The 18270-nt window shown below is 54.7% G+C and overlaps 4 protein-coding genes across 4 annotated transcripts; 1 reads left to right on the top strand and 3 right to left on the bottom strand.

Moving 5' to 3' along the window:
- Nucleotides 1-781: 781 nt before the first annotated feature.
- On the top strand, nt 782-9110 carry TRIREDRAFT_67053 (uncharacterized protein; the record flags this gene model as incomplete). The annotated part of the gene is made up of 9 exons (XM_006968014.1): nt 782-1189; nt 1238-1540; nt 1604-1761; nt 1838-3713; nt 3831-6354; nt 6421-6472; nt 6542-8784; nt 8870-8926; nt 9013-9110. 9 exons carry the CDS (start codon nt 782-784, stop codon nt 9108-9110), a joined length of 7719 nt encoding a protein of 2572 aa, XP_006968076.1.
- Nucleotides 9111-9809: 699 nt separating this feature from the next.
- Nucleotides 9810-10775, bottom strand: TRIREDRAFT_5182 (uncharacterized protein; the record flags this gene model as incomplete). Its single annotated transcript, XM_006967890.1, has 1 exon — nt 9810-10775. The coding sequence occupies one exon, from the start codon at nt 10773-10775 to the stop codon at nt 9810-9812; it is 966 nt and encodes a 321-aa protein (XP_006967952.1).
- Nucleotides 10776-11534: 759 nt separating this feature from the next.
- TRIREDRAFT_110440 (uncharacterized protein) lies at nt 11535-13563 on the bottom strand (the record flags this gene model as incomplete). The annotated part of the gene is made up of 6 exons (XM_006967947.1): nt 11535-11821; nt 11931-12218; nt 12346-12466; nt 12613-12826; nt 12958-13244; nt 13357-13563. The coding sequence occupies 6 exons, from the start codon at nt 13561-13563 to the stop codon at nt 11535-11537; spliced, it is 1404 nt and encodes a 467-aa protein (XP_006968009.1).
- A 1799-nt stretch (nt 13564-15362) lies between these two features.
- Nucleotides 15363-17437, bottom strand: TRIREDRAFT_67013 (uncharacterized protein; the record flags this gene model as incomplete). The annotated part of the gene is made up of 9 exons (XM_006967946.1): nt 15363-15436; nt 15500-15919; nt 16018-16102; nt 16184-16471; nt 16547-16690; nt 16796-16888; nt 16947-17157; nt 17219-17242; nt 17307-17437. Coding segments are annotated over 9 exons (1470 nt in total), but the record flags the coding sequence as incomplete, so codon positions are not given.
- Between the last annotated feature and the right edge of the window lie 833 nt (nt 17438-18270).

The following is an 18270-nucleotide window of genomic DNA, read 5'->3' as shown; positions in this document are numbered from 1 at the left end:
TACAAGTACGAGTACTGCGCTAACACCTCACGCCGGCCGAGACCACTCAGGCGCATTAGCCTTCCACTTTGGCCCTCCCCGCTTCCCCATCACCCCGAAGGCTGGCAGTTGTGATTCTTTGATGGGCTCGCCCGGGTTCCACGTCCCGTCGTCTTCCACAGTTGTCTCCCACGCTTGGGTACTGGTGACTTCAGGTTGCCCTCAGCCGTCCTTGTGGCACTGCGTGTGGCCGGCAGCCAGGCGGGTGACCACCGAAGCAAACCCGCTGAAGCAAGCAAGCTACTACCTAGGTACCTTTCTCCATTACTAGGTACCTTAGTAGCCAGTCAAGTCAGTGCAAGCACAAGCAGCAAGCAAGGTTACCTTGCCTTAGGTCAGCTAAAGCTCGAGGCAAGGTAAGGTATGATATCAATTGAGCTACCCCTCGCCCAAGTTCCACCCAAGCACCGCGTCCCTCCAACGCCAATTCTGACTTCATCGCGAGCTGCATCACCTTTTTTCTCCTCGTCCTCCCCAGCATCTCTAGGCATCGGTCTGGCCCCCCAGAGCCCTCGTCGCTGCATCTCTTCACCACGGCGCCTCGCGCTGCAGCCTCTGTCAGCCCAGTGACCGCGCCGCTGGCCCTATGCTTATCACGCCCTCTCGCCTCGCCCCAACTCTCACATGTTAATTTTCCATAGCAGCCGCCCAGACGGCCCTCGCGTCGCCCCGACGTCTGTGGGCTTGCAGGCCTCGTGCGCTCACGCTCTCCATCCCCGGCCCGATGAGTTTGGTTCCGGCCATGTCCGACGTTGCAGGTCCCAAGGCCTCTCCTGAGCCAAGCTCGACCCGCCTGAATCCCTTCGACGACAGCGACGTCTCGTCCCGCAAGCGCCGGCGCACATCCGTCTCAGCCTCGGGCTCGCCTTCAGCCTCGGCCGAGACGGGTGTCTACCTGTCAGACTCCAGCTCCAGCCCCTACTACACCACCGTCAACGCCATGCCTCCTCCTCTGGACGGGACCGCCAAGCCCAGCCCGGACTCCAACGAGCCTCGCACCCCGCCTCAGACCGTCGACTCGCCCACCATCCCCCCCGATCCTCCTCTGTCGAACCGAGTCACCATCAACCTGAGGAACCAGTCGTCGAGGGCCTCCACAGCCTCACCCACCCGTCCTGCCCGCGAGCCCTTCGTATATTCTCCATCCGCCGTGCGCTCCATCTCTCCATCTGCACCACGAGTGCCGACGCCTGAAGAGGACAAGGCCAAGAAGAGCGTCGAGGAAGCTGATCCCCCTTCCGACGCAGACCTAGAAACGCCGCCCCCAGCATGGCGTGCCTCCCTCAGCCCGCCTACCGAAGACCTGTTCCCCGGAGACCAGGATATGCCGGACGAGACGGTCGTCGAACCCAAGTCCGACAGACCCAGCCCGGGGATCACCAATGACGCTACTCCGCTGGCAGATCCCACCGCACGCTTCCCGTACCATGAAACTGATAAGCCAGTGGCTGAGACCGTGAACCGCCTGCGCCAATTTCTGTTAGACGGTCAGTTATTGCACGTTGCCTCGCAATATCACCTTTGAGAAGGCTAATCATGAGCTTGCACAGATCTTCTCGTGGAGACAGAAGCAGACATCTACGACCAGCTTCGGTTATGGGTGGACCTATTTGTCGCGTTTGCAAAGACGGCAAGCCCAGCTGAGGTCCTCGAGTCGGTTCATAGCAATGTAGCCTTCTGGCAGACTTTTCTCGGTGTTTCCGCGATCATCGCGGATGAAAAGTACGCATACATCCTATCTTGCCCACTTCCCCTTGTCTCAGTTCTGGAAAAATGTCAGCTAACTCGCAACGCCCAGCTCCCCTTCCTCAGTTCGTCCGAGGGTGTCGGCCCTCCAGAGATTGGCGCTCCTGTTTTCGCACTCCTTCGCTGCGCTCACGGCACAGCTCATCATCGTCGACTTCCATTCCGTCAGCGAATGGCAATCCGGCGGGCCGTCGCGGAATCCTGCTGGTCCGCTATTGATTTCTCCCGGCTATCTTCGACAGTTGCACCAATTGATACAGTTTGGTCCGGTGAGCGACTCCGTCTTGGCTGATATCACTGGGGTAGATCGACCACACCTCGCCATGTGCTTCGCAAACGGGCTGTATGCCTTCACCGGAGGAGGCTTTGAGTCTCTCTGTACCCTTGCGACAAGCCTAGCCGAAGTCGTGCGGACAGTCCCGAACCTCGTCAACATCCTCACGCCTATAACACAGGTGCTCACGGATTGTCTGTACGAGACCTCGCGGGCTCTCCTTGCCCGCACGCAGGGTGCCTCGGACTTTGCTCCACATCTGAGCGCGGCCTACCGTACTTGGACCTTCTTGTCGTCGCTCCTGACAGAGATTATTGAGAAGCACGTCGGAACATTGAGCAGCGATGGTGTTTCTTTGCAGATCCTGGCATTGTCGGATATGCTCCGTTTATGCCTCCAGTATGACAACGACGAAACCATTCCGCTGCTCAGAGAACATCGAGCAAAGTACCCTGAACTGGTGGGACCCCGGACAGTCGATGCCATCACCTGGGAATGGAAGGCGGACATCCTTGGGAGGCTGATTCGATCCAGCCAGCTGCAGCTGCGGGTGATGGCGGCGACCACCATGTGCAACGAACTGGTCGGCGCTTGGAAGCGTTTCGGTGCCCCTAGCGCAAGCCCAAATCAGCACTTCACCGATCACCTGGGTCACCATCTCCTGCAGACAGGCTTGGTAGACTACATCCTCGGGCCCAATTGCCACCCGGAGCTCATTAATGAGAGCGCCAACATTATTGGATACCTGGTTGTTACCAAGCTGTACGACAAGGACCATACCGATCGTCTTTGGCAGCGCCTCACTGAGAGTCAGGACCCGCGGATAGAGAAAGCCGTTGCCAAGATGGCGACATCCATCACGAACCTGTTTGATTATCCCACGCTGCTCCTTCTTTGTGAAAAGTTCCAGGCTCTTCCGATGGCCGATTTCAACCAGACGCTGAAGAATTACTGGGGCGTCGTCCACCACGAGCTGATGATGCGATGCAAGACGGAGGGCATCACTCTCGGCTTCCTTCCATACGGCCTCTGTTTAAGATTGCTGAGGGAAGCATTTCTACAGTCGTCTACTTTCCAAATGTACCTTCCAGATGCGCAAATCAAAGCAGCCACGGAAAAGCTCAAAAGCTTGCTCTTCTACGGCCCGGACAGCGAGGGTCGTCAGGAATTATATGCAAGCTGTATCGAAGACATTGCAGCAAAATCGCCAACAACCCTGGGGAGCCTATGTTGCTTGACCATCACCATCCGCCCAAATATGGCTGATGAGATGAACTTCCTCATTGAGAAGCATGACTTGGTGAGGCTGCTAGTGGAAGAGCTGGAGCATGCCATTCAATCGACAAGGACTACTGGTATACGTCCAGTGTTCTTCGGGCAGGTCAATCATCCAAGGAAAGACTTCATTGCAAACCTCATCCGCCTCCGGCCCGACGCAATACCCGAAGACTTGGGCCGGAAGCTTTGGGATCTGCTCGTTGGGCCGGCTAGTCTCTGTGAAGAGGATAGGAATTCGGCTTGGGACATCTTCATCGATTTTACCCATGGTATGGCGTTTGAGAATCCATTTCTGCGGCTCTGCTTTTCCCGCTATCTTCCCGACCTACCGTCTTCCTGCTTCTGTAGGGGATTGCTTAACTGCATTAAGAAAGTAGTTGCCTCTGCAGTCAATAATCCCGATGTCGATTGCGCGCTCGATGACGAGACGTTTCTCAAGGAAAACGGCGTCGACCAACTTTGGCGATTCACCATGGACGTTGACAACGCCGAGATTGCCGAAGATGGGATTCGCAGCTTGGCCGTGGGCGTCTACCTAGAGAGCCAGGCCATCACGACATATTCGTTTGATCGGGCTCGTCGGGTTCACTCTGCGTTTGTCGAGCGCTGCCTCAACCAGCTGAGCGCCTGCGCGAGCAGGATCAAGGCGTCAAGCGATGGAACCTCAAGCGGCGAAGACGAGCCGATGGTGATTGTTGCAACTGAAGACGAGATACAGGAGCAAGAACGCATCTTCACCCGAACACTGCAGCTCCTTAGGGTCTTTGTCCAAGGCCATTGTGCGAGTCCCGCTCTGAGCGCTCCCGATTTCCGACCATACTTCCAGGATCAGCTATATCAGACGGAAGGCGACCTTGCGCCGCTCAAGTACCAGACTTTTGACGGGGGCCCAAGCGCAGAAGTGAAGCCGTTGCGCATCGGCAAGCTCAACACGGCCGCTTCTCTGATATCCAACTTGCGGCACGAGACCGGTTTCAGCAACTTTCGCATCATCTACAAAGGGCGGCAATTCCTCCCCTCAATGGACCAGATGGCCCAGACTCTGGAGAGTCTGCAGGTCGAAGATGGCATAGTGCTGGTTGTTAAACAGGAGAACGACACTTCGAGCAACAACTCTACTCGGATCCAGCATGGTGCATCGCCGCTGGAGATTCGAATTCTGTCGCGTTTCCAAGAGCTGTGGAGCTATCTCGGTATGGAAGACAAGATCGCGAGTGAGGTCTATCGCCTTCTCGTCGATCTCCCCGTCGACGGCCACATCATCGACTTGTTGGAGAGCCAAAGCACCGTGTACACCGATCTTTTCCCTCCCGGACAGCCTTACAAAACCCTCTATGCGATTGGCGCGCTTTCCAAGTACCTTGAGCCCATTCGCTCCAAAGGGCCAGCCAATGATGAAGCTGCTGGCGACGTTCATGGATTTTCCCGTATTTCAAACGAGGAGGTTTTGAGCTCAAGTTTTTCTTTAGTCGTGCAGGCCCTTTCTGACGAAAACTTTCTGCATCAAGTCAGCCCCAAATTAAGCATCCAGCTCATGGGGGCTTTAATGCAGACTTTTGTAACCCTCTTATCCATCATTCAGCCATCGGCGGAGACATCTCTTGCGTACCCAAGCGCCGGCCGCCTCATTCACATATTGGCAGACGCAGGGATGGCGAGGGAAGATGAAGCTGCACTGCCTTTGATCGAAAACACGTTGTCAGCTATATTGCGTCTCTGTCTATCACAGCGCGCCTTCATGGAGAGCGTTGCAGATCATTCGTCGTTCGGAAACGTCCTCCACGACTTGATTCTTTGGGACTCTCGCCCAGAGGTCAGAAGGCGTGTTGTGAACATGATTAGGACAGCAGCGGAATCAGAAGAGCGCCCTCTCAACGGTCTTGAATCCACATCTACAGAAGAAGGGCATGCCTCAGGATTGGCGTATCCGCTGACGCGCTACTTTTGGTCGACAGCTTTGGCTCTTCTCCCAGAGACAATCGGCAACCAAAGCCGGTGCCAGGAATTGCTCGACGGCCTTGAGTACTTATTCTGCAGGATGAGCCTCATCGAGCCTTCCGAGGTTGATATCACCGCTTTCGCCAGACAGATCTGTGAACTCCTCCTGAACCACACCTCGACTGAGCGGTTGGACCAGCCGGAGTCGCAGGATCATGCTGCAGCTGGTCTATCAACTCTTCTGCTCCGGTGCCTGCAGCTGGATAGCACTCTGCCAGCCTCTCCAGCCCTGCCCGATGATCTTGCCGAGATCTTATTCCAGAGCCACCTTTTCCCGCGACGCCGAGTCGAGTCAACGCAGCCTGTGCCGAGGGTGGTGTTGAGGACGGACACGCGCGCCAGGCTGTACGAAGCAATCTTCGCCTTCACAAAAGACTACCCGAATCGATTTTGGGCGATTCTGCAGAACCTCAATTCCCTCGTCCCCTATTTTCCAGACGAGGATGATGGCCTCGATCCGTATATATACGATTTGCCCTACAATTTCAACCGCAACCAAGCCATAAGGTCGCACGGCTACGTGGGCCTACAGAACCTCTCAAACACGTGCTATCTCAACTCACTCCTCACTCAGCTCTTCATGAACACTCGGTTCCGCCAATTTGTGCTTGAATTCAACGTACAAGATCCAGGCCATTCTCAACAATTGCTGTTCCATATGCAAAAACTCTTTGCATTCATGCAGGAAAGCTATCGCCGAAGTGTCGACCCTACAGATTTGGTCAGCTCCATCAAGACGTACGAAGACGCCATGATAGACATCCACAACCAGATGGACGTGGAAGAGTTCTATAGCCTGCTGTTTGATCGGCTGGAAAGTCAAGTCATGACGGAAGGCGAAAGGAAGAAGCTACGGTCGATCTATGGTGGACAGCTCGTCCAGCAGATCAAGTCGAAGGAGTGTGAGCATGTGTCTGAGCGGCTTGAGCCATTTTCGGCGATCCAGTGCGATATCAACGGAAAGAAGACGCTCCATGAAAGCCTCCAGGCTTACGTTGATGGGGAAGTCTTGGAAGGCGGTAAGTTGAAGCAATATAACAACTTCTGGTGGCTTGTCTTCGCTAACAAATGAATGAACTCTGCAGATAACAAGTACAAGTGCTCATCTTGCGACCAACATGTTGATGCTGTCAAGAGGTAAGTACTAGCAGGAAGGAGAAAGGTGTTGTACGAGAAGTAGAATGTTCTGACTTTGGCGATCGGCAGGACATGCTTGAAAGATTTGCCTGACAATCTGATATTCCATCTGAAACGGTTCGACTTCAACATCCGTACTCAGCAACGGTGCAAAGTGAACGACCATTTCGTATTCCCGCCAAGCATCAACATGCGCCCGTACACAATCGACTATCTCAGCGATCCAACAAAGGACGCGGAGTCGCCTGACGTGTTTGAGCTAGTTGGCGTCCTCGTCCACTCTGGCACGGCGGAATCGGGCCATTACTATTCCTACATACGAGAGCGCACGTCGACTACAGACTGCCCCAGCTGGGTAGAGTTCAACGACGATACCGTAACGCCCTGGGACCCGCGTCAGATGGCAGCAAGCACGTTTGGCGGCCCGATTCAGCAAAGCAGCCCACACTTTTCCGACCGGCAGCCGACTGACAAGACGTACAGCGCCTACATGCTCTTTTATCAACGCTCTTCATCCCTCCTCGCGGAACAGCAATCGATGCTGTCTTCCCCGGAGAACACTATCCCTTTCCAGATTGACACCGACCCTCAGCTTCGGGAGCATATACTGAATGATAACACCGTCATTCTTAAGCGACACTGCCTATATGATGCCAGTCACGCCGAGTTTGTGCAACATTGCTTCAAGCACGCAGGGCTCCTCCAGAACAGCATCAGTCATGACGGTACAGGCCAGCAGCAGGAACAAACGCCCCAACTGTCCGACAAGGATACAACAGCAATGCCACCCCATGCATTCAAAGACCTAGCGATGGAGATGGCTCTCGGCCACCTTGACCAACTCGTGAGTCGACAGCAAGGGACGCCGAATTTTGAGTCATTCTCGAGCCTTATCAGAGCAGCTGTTGTTGACTGTGGAGGCTGCGCGCTTGCGTTCTTCAGCTACTTCAATACGCGTCATGAGGCGTTTAGGGGCCTGGTGCAGCGCAATCCGGAGGCCAAGATTCGTGCCTTTGCTGGAGCCACCACGGCGATTGTGTTGGGTAAAATTGCCGCCGAGACGCCTCAGCTCTACGATGGACCCAGAAGCTCCGATGATGCCACTCCAGACGACGGGGAAGGCGGCTCTACGTCCAATTCTCTGGGCCACGACGAGCTTTCACCAAAGGCGTACGTCTTGACCGGAGTGATGTGCTCCTTCGACTATATTTGGCAACACTTCCAGTTTCATCTCCGCTCTTGGGACGAAGTGTTTGGCATGATGCTCGAGTTTGCCAAGTTGGGGCCGCGAGAGGCGGCCCACATGCTAGCCAACGATTATCTGCTCAAGCTCCTGCGCATCGTTGCGGCCGACGTGTCCATGGAGCTGCCACCAAACTACGCGAAGATGTTGCACAGCATCTACCGGCGGGCGGTTAACAGACCCCCGTCGTACGTGTCGATTCTGAACCTCATCAACTACCTCATCTCCCAGCTTGATCCCACCGTGGACGCGCAAAGCATTGTCGACGCAGCGGAGGACCGATTGCGCTTCTTCGAGCCACCGTTTCCCTGGACATCGGAGGAAGTGTTTCTGATCCACAGCCACCCAGAGCGCCAGCTGGCCAGCATCTTTGTGGAAAAGCTACTGGGCATCGATCAAGCCCTGGAGGCCACTCACGGCATTCTTGGCCGCCTGACAGCATTGTCGAACCAAATGGACCAGAGGGTGTTCAACACTCTGCGGAGAAGAATTCGGGGAGACACGACAGAACCGATGGATCCATACCTGCGAGGCGCCACCACCTATCTGGAACACACGCCCTCGGCCGGCCACATGCAGTCTCTGATGCGCCACATTGCTGCGCAGGCCGGAGGCCTACAGAGCACAGATGAAGCCAAGGCGTTTCTGGAACACTTTCAGACAGCGCTGAATCTGAAGAGAAGTGACGGCGAAATGGCTCAGACGGCAGAGGTCTGTAGCCTTGAGACGCTGGCGGATTGGGTGCCTCATCTTCTCGTATTTCCCGATGGCGAGGTGAGGTTTGATACCGAATGCTTTCTGGACAGGGAACTCTTTGGCCCTGCCGCGGACAGCCCGGACGACGATTCGCAAAGGTCACAGGAAAGAGAGGGCTCACAGACCATCATCCAAAGACTGGGGATTTCGTGTTTGCAGTATCTCCGGCAAGAGCACATAAGTCGCCGCAAGCTCATTGGGCGAGAGTCTGCGAGCGCCGTGATCCGGGTAGTTGCCAAATGCTCTACGTATTACAATCGAGAGCCGGATCCCGATGACGACAACAGTGTGGAGTTTAAGACGCTGCAGGACGGTAAGCATTTACATCCTCCGACCACATATCCGTGATGAGAGGCGGCGCCTGCGTTGAGACCGATGTGCTAACATGATTGGGACAGATGTGCTGGGCTCTTTGCGAAAATACGTTGTGGATGAGGTAGAGGATGACGGTTCTGGTATGCTAGCAAACCCCCAACCCCTTTAAATCGTTGACCTATACTCTTGTTTGTTTGTCTTCACGAGCCTGACATGAATCTATTAGACTGGGAAGGCTCCTGCATCTCATCAGATGCGCTCGACGGCCAGCCCGATCTCGGAGTGCAGCAGATTGGCGAGCTGGATGAAGCAAATGCAATATAGCTTGCCTGCTGCCTCGGATGAGAATCGAATGATGAGTTCTGATTGATATGATAGAAGCAACTATGGAGTTTAAGGGGGAGTTTGGGCTGATGTTCACCAGCCTCTTGTTTGAGCACTTGTTGCATTTGATTTTTCCAGGGTGTCTTTCTTTTTTACTTTTTTCTTTTTACTTTTTTTTTCTGGTCATTCACATTCCTCGCGGTGCTACTTGCTCTCCCCCCTCGGAGACGCTCCATCACGAGGAGTCATATATTGCAATAACAAGCACCGATAGAAATGCATAAGCAAAGGGGCTATGTCTGGCCGGGGGGTTGGGAGCTGGACATGGCACCAGACGAAGGGCAGACAAGGTCCAGCTGTCGTAGAACAGCAGTCACGGATCTCGAAATAGGGCAAGGTGTGGTTTTTCGCAACATGGCAAATAGACTGGTACAGAGCAATGTTCAATCAATGGGTTCTTCTTTTTTATTTTCGTCTGTTATACTGGTTCTACGACCACTGCGGTGAAGATGTCAAGGCTGGGCAGATACTGCAGATATGACGACTTGCAGGAGTGGTGATGGGTCATTGACATATCTTCAGGAGCATGACCATATCGAAGCGCTGGACCTTTTGTTCATACCAACAAGCGCAAAGCGCCAACTTGGGACATCCAACTCTCCCTCTCAGCCGACTCAACATCACATCACGCAACAGTTCTCAATCCTCGTCCAACTCGCCCAAAACCCACCCCGGCGGAACATAAAACGTGCCGCCCGTGACGGCCGTCGAAAAGTCCAGGATGCGATCGTGCTTCCCCGGCGGATCCCCGACAAACATGCGCTCGAGCATCTTCTCCACGACCCAGAGCCTCCGCGAGTAGCCGATGAAGTAAGTGCCAAAGACGCCGGACCCGGGCGAGCCAAAGGGCATGTTGTCGCGCAAGATGCCGTGCTCGTTGCCGTGCTCGTCCTCGATGGTGGCGAGCGTCTTGTGCGGCTGCTGCGCGCCGGGGGCCTGGTCGTCGAGCTCGACGTTGTCGGCCTTTGTACGGCCGATGATGGCTTCCTGGTCGGAGGTCGAGAGGGCGCGCCACGAGGGCATGTCGTGGATGTATTTCTGGACGACGACGTAGCTGCCGCCCACGCAGGCCTTGTGGTCGTCTTGTTCGGCGATGAGGACCGCTTCGGGGAGGGCGGCGGCGGAGGGGTTGGCGGTGCCGTCGACGAAGCCGAGGAGGTCGCGGGCGTCAAAGTAGCGGAAGCCTTGGGTGTCGTCCTCGACGGTGACGGAGGCGCCGAGGAGGCGGAGGAGCTGGCTTTCGAACTCGAAGCAGATGTCGCGCCTGTCGGAGCGGATGTGGAAGAGCAGGTCGCCGGGGGTGGCGGGTGCGGAGTGGCGCTGGCCGTGGACGGGGCGGAAGGGATGGAGCTCGGATGGCTTGGGGAGGTGTGATGATGATGAGGGGGGGATGAGGAGGTCCCATGCTGCGGAGCCGATGCCGACGGTGACGCTGAAGTTGGAGTTGAGGTCCCGGATGGAGACGTTCTTGGAGAGGTCGTGGATGCTGGCGAGGGCGGAGCGGATGGTTTTGAGGGAGGAGGGGGAGGAGGGGTTGGCGATGGTGAGGACGAGGAAGGTTGCGGATTTGGTGAGGGGGGCTTGGACGGGCTGGGGGACGTTCATTGTTGTGGTGAAGGGCTTGGTGGTGCGTGGTGATGTTGGTGATGTTGGTGTTGATGGAGCGAGAGGGGATAGGGGTGGTCTATAAGTGGAGGGGAGTGAGAATGAAGAGCGGCGTGCTGCTCGAGTGTGAAGTTGAGAGCGAGCCTGAAAGTGAGAGTGATAGTAAGACTGAAGCTGAGGTATTACAGAGAGACGATGATGGCGACTGTAGCTGTGGTTGAGGCCAACGAGTCTCTGGCTTTGAAGACGCGAGAGACTTGCCGTGAAGCGGCCGGCTGCTGCATCCATGCCTTGCCTTCTAGGTCGATGCAATAAGAGCCTCAGTTAAATAAGAGGATTGGAAGAGATACCTAAGCTTGAACTATTTATCTACATACGATGGTTGATAGTGAGGATTTAGGCGTTGCCCGCCTTGATAGACGCTCGGCCTTTGGGTGTGTGTTCAAGGCAGTTCCTCGCATTCTGAAGCTTACAGTACATACAGTACCTTATGATGTGACGTCAGGGTGGGGGAGGGACGTTGCCCGACCCGCTTCGTCCGATCCGAGAGCTTCCCGAGTTTAGACCGGCCAATCAGCAGTCGTCGCTTGGTCAGCGGGGGAGGGTGTTCCCTGCCCCTCCGGTACGTACTGCGTATTACCTGACCCTCAAAACTTCCTTCACGGGCATCAAAGCTCAAAAGAGGCTCAACAACAACTTGAACTTGAGCTTGTTCAGCAAAGATTCTCACACTCACTTGACACAACCAACCCCGCGTCTTCACTCCCGCACAAATCCCATGTCCTTCAGCACTTGCTCCATGCTGTCCCGCAGAATGCCGTCCTGTGAGAGAAACGTCCTGATGCGGTGTCGAATCAGCTCCTGGCTGTAAACGGGGTCCGAAACGGCCTCCATGTCGACGCCCAGCGTTGCGAGGATCCTCCGCCTCTCGTGCTCCGGCAGAACCTCGTCCAGCTGGAGATTCATGACCTGGGCGCAAAACACCTCGGAGATGGCGCCCTGAGCTTGCTGGACGTCTCTGACCAGCTTCTTCATCTCAATGTCAACTAGTACACAGATAGATACATACACAATCGTCAGCTTATATGATCTTCGAGGGGGGCAGGCAATATGTCTGTCATGAAGAGAAAGCATGAGGACGGGGCAAGTACTTACAGTCCTTGACACGCCTCTTCTTTTGCATGGCCTCTGCGCCTCTTGCAACCCACATGCGGTATCTGGCATCGTCCTCGGTTGAGCGGCCCGTCATGTAGCGGAGGGTCAGGCCGGTATAGCCCACGATGCCAACCGCCTCTGTGAAGCTTTTGGCATCCGCCATGGTGTCCTTGTAGTCTTTTTCAAGCATCTCGATGACGGGTCGCACTGCCTGGTTCAGTCTGGACACATGGAGTGTCACTGTGTGGGCGTCTTGCACCAGCTCATGCAGATCCTGGCAGGAGAGAGCTGCTCTTTTGTGAGTGTCCGAAACCAGATACAATGAAAGAAGAAGTTGCTGATACTTGGGGTCGTCAAGAAGGACAAAAATCCATAATCATGGGACCAAGAAGACGAAGAAGAAGACGAAACTCACCTCGGTCCTCTTCTAGCCTCTTCGATCTGCTCTTGACGAGGTCAGCTAGACGCTCGTACTCCGTCAAAAGTTGGCCAGCGCCGTTCAAGGCCACTTGCACACTCATGGCGGGAGCTTCCAGCTGAGCGGCGTTGTTGTTGTCGTTTAAGCGTACCTTTTGTCCCCGAAATCGAATCGGGGGCTGCAGTCAGCGTATGCCGTTTCGCAATATGTGGTGTTTGAGGAGGAGAAAAAAAAGGGGGGGGTCACGGCTGAGCAAAGACAGACCTTTCGCAACAGTGCTCGCAATTCGGAGAGCTCTTCTGGCAAATACAGCTTGGAAATGTACTCATTTGCCAATCCGATCTGGGCATCGGCCGGGTCACTGACTCGCCCTTTTCCTGTGCCTCGTCTGTGAAGGTAGATGAGGTAGATGCTGACGGCGGCGGCCAAAGTTCCCAAGACGTCGTCGGCAGTGTCGTCGTTGCCTGCAGCTCGCAACCTGGGGGCCATGTGTACGCCAGGGTTAGTGACAAAGCCCGCCCCAGATGCCGGATCCAACAAAGTAGACAAGATGGAAAACTGAAAATGCAGAAAGAAGACGAAGAAGAGAGTTTTCGTATCGTTGCTTACCACTTCTGCACCTCGTCCTCGCCCTCGGCCGTTCGCATCCGCTCGGGAAGGAGAAAGGTGTTGATGCGGATATTGAGCGGATTGAGTCCATACACATGCGTGTACCGCGACTTGAAGCTCTTCGGAACGTCGACGGGAAAGATGTTGAGATTGTGGGGAGTGCTCTTGTTCTTGATGCAGAACTGGTAGACGAACTGAGGCGCCGTCTTGAAGAAGAGCCTTCGGACGGCAGCCATGGCAGCTTCGCCCGGGTGGTCGTACTCCAGGGCCTTGTGGCGGAAGCGCACCTGTTGATGATGAAGACGCGAGAGAGAGAGAGAGTCAGTTTACATGGCACTCTAGGAACCTGAGTGTGAGGGCAGGGGTGTTTTGAAAAAAAGAGGGTATAAATCGACTCACCTCGACGGGGACATATCGATCGTGCGAGTTGAGGCCTGCGACGGCATGAAACTCTGTCTGGACAACCTCCCAGTCTGCTGTGCCGCGGAAGAGGTTGGCAAAGGCATTGTTGGCATCAATGCTTCGCCCTTCGGAAGCTCGGTAGTGCCATACTTGCAGATGGACCACGAGGCTCTTCTTCTCGGCTGATACAGAGGAATCAGACATGGCGTCTACGGCCAGGCTTCTCTTGACCATCTCAAAGAAGCTTTCCCAAGAAATTTTCTCTTGATGATGGCTATTCTCGATATACTCTGTCTCAATAGGGGGGAATTGGTCTTGGTAAGAGTCTCACGCGAGCAGAAAACCAGATTTTTATTTCTTGCCCAAGATTCTGGCCGTCACAAGCCTGGGCGGCCTACAATCCTGGGCGGCTTTCAAGTGAGGGGGGAGGGGACGCCTGACTGTCATGCAGCCGTGTCGCAACAATGTCCGGCTGTTGGCTGTGCATATGGCTGCCCGTCTCCTCCAATGATCTCCCCTGCCACACCCTCCCGAAGCATTTCCTGCAGTTGACGTGGCGGCTTGATTCTGGTCCAATTGACTGCTGGCTTGGATTCCGTTGCTGGTACCCGATACGATTGTGACGAATCTCTGTGGCGATCCGTCTAGATGGTCGCAACATCTTTGAAAGACATCGATTCGCAGCACGTTATCCCCCGTTTGTTCTGTTCTGTTCTGTTCAAATCATCCTGTCTGGAGCTCTTCTGCATAATTGATCATCCTTATCCTCCCCAACTGCCACGACATGTCAGCTGACGTTTCAACGGCATGCGAGGACATTGTGCTTCGTCCCGGACAACACCCAGGATATCACGACGACAGGCCCGCTGGTTCTGAAGTGAGAGGGCCTCGGTATCCTGAAAGGCTACACGACATCTTGTCCCGATGCCAGACAGATGATGAAGTCGATAGCGAGCTACGGGACGATTACGAAGTTCACCGGCGCTCGGCACAGGTGAACCTCAACGAGTACCTGGACGTCTTACGGCGGGTGCATGCCGAGGAGCGATCCAAGTCTATCCATGAGATTTTCGATTCTCAACACAAGACCCCTTCCACAAGTACGTATGGCAAGTATTTTCCCCCTCAGCAGACACAGCGAGAGAGACGTTGACATGTTCTCATAGTCGTAGCCGTAGAGATGGGACAAGACCTAGGCTCGAACGCTCCGAGCAGGACGAGGGAGCAATGGCGCCTCAAGGTTCTTCACGACGACCTCTCGCGGGATTTACTAGCCATGCAAGAGACTCTCGAGCTGCTCAGCGCGAGAAAGCCGCGAAAGGCGAAAGAATCCAGCAGCAGATGGGATCTCTTCATCCCTAGGTTCTGGTTTTGCGTAGGCTTGCTGTGAGTCCCAAGTGGTCAAAATTCACCCCCTACCCGTCCTCCCAAGCTCTTCTGATAGATTCGCAGGAACCCCTTTCTGTGGGCAATGTGTCTGTATAAGGGCGCTTATGGGCTCATAATGCACGGAGATGCAACTTGTTTTCTGGAGGTGCGGAGTTGGCCCCGGCCGAGGCGGATTGAGAGCTATCAACAAAGAGTCAATAACTTGTATCGGCTTCTTCACAAGGGCCAGGTAGGAGAGCGCAACCGCAGGGATCTTGTGCAATGTGCGCTCGACTGGTGAAGCAGACCATGGTGTTGGTTTTGTTTTTGAAAGTGGACTGGTCAGGGGTGTGAGCTTTGAGAAAGTCGGCAGTGATGAAGCTGAGAAGCTATGCTTTTAGCTGGGATGCAGGAGGGAAGAGATGATGGCGATGTCTGGCTAAGGCCTAGATACCAGGTTACGTTGTCTCATCTTTGTCTGCGTGTCTTCTTGTTCCTCTCGATTCGTATCATTGAGCATTAAGCCGTGTCTAGAGTCCTTCTTCTAACAGGAGACACCTACTTCAGTCCAGAGCCAAGACCTTGAACCATCCAACGTGATCAATTCATTCCGAAGCAGAAACGTCAATGTGGATTTACGCAGCAACCTTGGCCTCAGTAACTTCGCGAAGACGACTCCCAAGCTCCTTGTCCACATGGGAAAAGTACTCTAAACATCAGAACATCATTAGCATCCAGGCCATCACAAAGAGCATCACCACTCAACACTCACCATAGACTCGACTCCGAATCGTCGCATTCTTCGCCCTTGACAAATGCCCCGCCACATTCCCAACAAACCTCTCCTGATGGCCCTCCTGACCCCCAAGCACGCGCCAAAGCGCAGTCGCCTGCTCAAAGTCCTCGGGCCCAACCTCGCTCGTGAAGCTGCTCACCTCACCAACCCACCTCTCGTGCTCCGTAATCGTACTGCCGCCGCCGCCGCCGCCGCCGGCTTTGAGCGGCGTGGGCTTGAGCGACGAGTTGACGTAGTTGGGGTCGGCGCCGTAGTTGTCGGAAAAGTTCATGAAGCCGTCGCGCTGGAAGGGCGTGTAGACGGGGGCCTTGCTGCGGTTCGTGGGCAGCTGCTGGTAGTTTACGCCGAGGCGGTATCGCGCTGCGTCGGGGTAGGCGAACATGCGGGCTTGCAGCACTTTTTTGGGGGGGAAGAGACAAAGAGTCGTTTGTGTTAGCAGGGAGATGGATGGGTATGATGAGATGGAGGGGGGGGGGAAGGGGGGGTTGACATACTGGGATCGGCTGAAGGGGCGATGCCGGGGACCATGGTGGAGGGCGAGAAAGCAGCCTGCTCGATGTCGGTAAAGTAGTTTTGGGGCTGGCAAAAGAACTCCATTAGACACCATATCCCACAACAAAGTATAGATGAACATTGGGGTTATAAGAAGGAAAGGCTCACATTTCGATTCAGCGTCAAGACGCCAATCTGCCGCAGCGGAAAGTCCCTGTGCGGCCACACTTTTGTCATGTCAAAGATGTTCCACCGGTACGTCTCCGCCTCCTTGGGATCCATGACCTGCACGAAGACGTCCCACTTGGGGAAGTTGCCCTGCTCAATGGCCTCGAAGAGGTCCTGCGTCAGATAATCCGGGTTCTCGCCGGCCGTCTTGGTGGCGACGTCGGCGGTGAAGTTCTTGACGCCGGTTTGGGCCTTGATGTGGAGCTTGATGTACTTGAATGTGCCGTCCTTTATATATCATATTGTCAGCTGCTTTGCTTGTGTGTGAGTAGAAGACTTTTTGGCAGAGAGGGGTTTGTGTACCTCTTTGGTAAACTTGTATGTGTGGCCGCTGTAGGCGTTGATGTTGCGGAGAGAGGCGGGCGTTCCGCGGTCGTTGAAGAGGTGCATGAGGGCGTGGATGCCTTCAGGGTTGCCTAGATGGAAGCTGTAATGACAATTGTTAGGCTCAATGCAGGACGGTGCTTTACGATGAGCACTTACTCCCAAAACTAGAAAGACATGCAGATCAGCGAATGGCTCTGATAACTGAGATGCTCAGGGGCTACGTACCATGTCCGAGTCGCTCAGGTTTGTCTGGGGATGGCGCTTATGAGAGCGGTTCAACGAGGGAAACTTGATGGGATCCCGGACGAAAAAGACGGGCTATCAAGACGTTAGCCAGTCAAGCACGGCACCACGCATCATATGAACAACGCCTCACAATATTGTTGCAGACAAAGTCCTGGTTGCCCTCGTCCGTGTAAATCTTCATGCCCCAGCCATGGACGTCTCGCGTGGTATCGGCAGAGCCTCGCTCAGGGCCAACCGTCGAGATGCGTAGCAGCACGTCTGACTTTTTGCCAACGTTGCTGAGGAAGCTGGCGGAGGTGATGTCCGTGCAGTCGTGCGTACACTCAAACTCGCCGTAAGCACTGTTGATGAGGGCGTTGGAATCAATTTCTTTGTCGTTATGAAGGGCTAGAGGAGGCTTACCCAGCAGCTTTGGCATGGACAACACTGAGACGAGAGACTTCAAGTTAGCAAGCTAGCTAGTTGATTGGAGTTGTTGTGCTCTCCTTACCGTTCGGGGATTCTTTCACGGTTAAAGTGAGCCAGTGTCTCAATCAGTTGGGTGTCTTGGAGAAGCACGAGGCCGCCCCCTGAGCCGTTGCGTAGCTGCACGCTGGTGGTAGGATTGGGATACGGGCATCCTAGGGGTGAATCGGATCAGTCAATGAACATGATGATTCAGGGGCTCAGGTGGGAATAGTCAAGAGGAGGCCTACCCTCGGCGCCGGTGTAATAAGAAGCCATTGTACAGAGTTATGTTCTAGAGCAGTAAGTCAAGTATGAGCTTGAGCGGAGAACGACGGTGATGTACAGACAAAGTCGTTCAGGTGTTAATGAGCTCCGGGAAGAACAGACTGATATAGACGAGACACCATCTTAACGCTCCGTCCGTTGCGCACTGATGCTCCTCCAGCGGCTCGCTCCGTCATCAGTCTCCACGCTCCACGAATTCTGTGATCATGATAGCAAACACCGTACATCCTGCATCACAGCTTCGTCAAAATCAATGGCGCCTCCCCGATGCCCGGCGCCCGACCCCGAGTTCTATCCGAAACCGTCTCGGGCCCCTTCGACAGACAGGCCCGGCTCGACCGTCTCTCGGCTCCCACGCCAGACCCGAAACCTCCAGATTCCAGTAATTCAAGAGAAAGCACATGTATCAACCTGTCTTATCTATCCTTTCCTTGCACTGAGCAATGCCGGTGACGCGAGGGAGAGGCGGAAACTTCCGCAAATCCTCCAATCAAGAACGTCAAGATGATATCGTGCGAGGCTGCGCAAGCCAGAGCGCCGTTTGTTCCGGGCGATCCGTGATATCATTCTTCGTAACCTCAGCCTTATGCAGCTCAGATCCAAGGAAAAATTCAAATAAAAAAAACCCGCATCTCTTGTCGGCAGTCAAGTCTCTGACTCGGGAGTTCGGTATGCACACAAATGTGATAGTAGAAACAGCAGTTGTACAGCTGATGGAGATG

This window comes from Trichoderma reesei, assembly GCF_000167675.1.
Source record: "Trichoderma reesei QM6a unplaced genomic scaffold TRIREscaffold_20, whole genome shotgun sequence".
In the NCBI taxonomy this organism is placed as follows: Eukaryota; Fungi; Ascomycota; class Sordariomycetes; order Hypocreales; family Hypocreaceae; genus Trichoderma; species Trichoderma reesei.
Note: the sequence above shows the minus strand (reverse complement) of the source record. Positions and strands in the feature narration are given on the sequence as shown.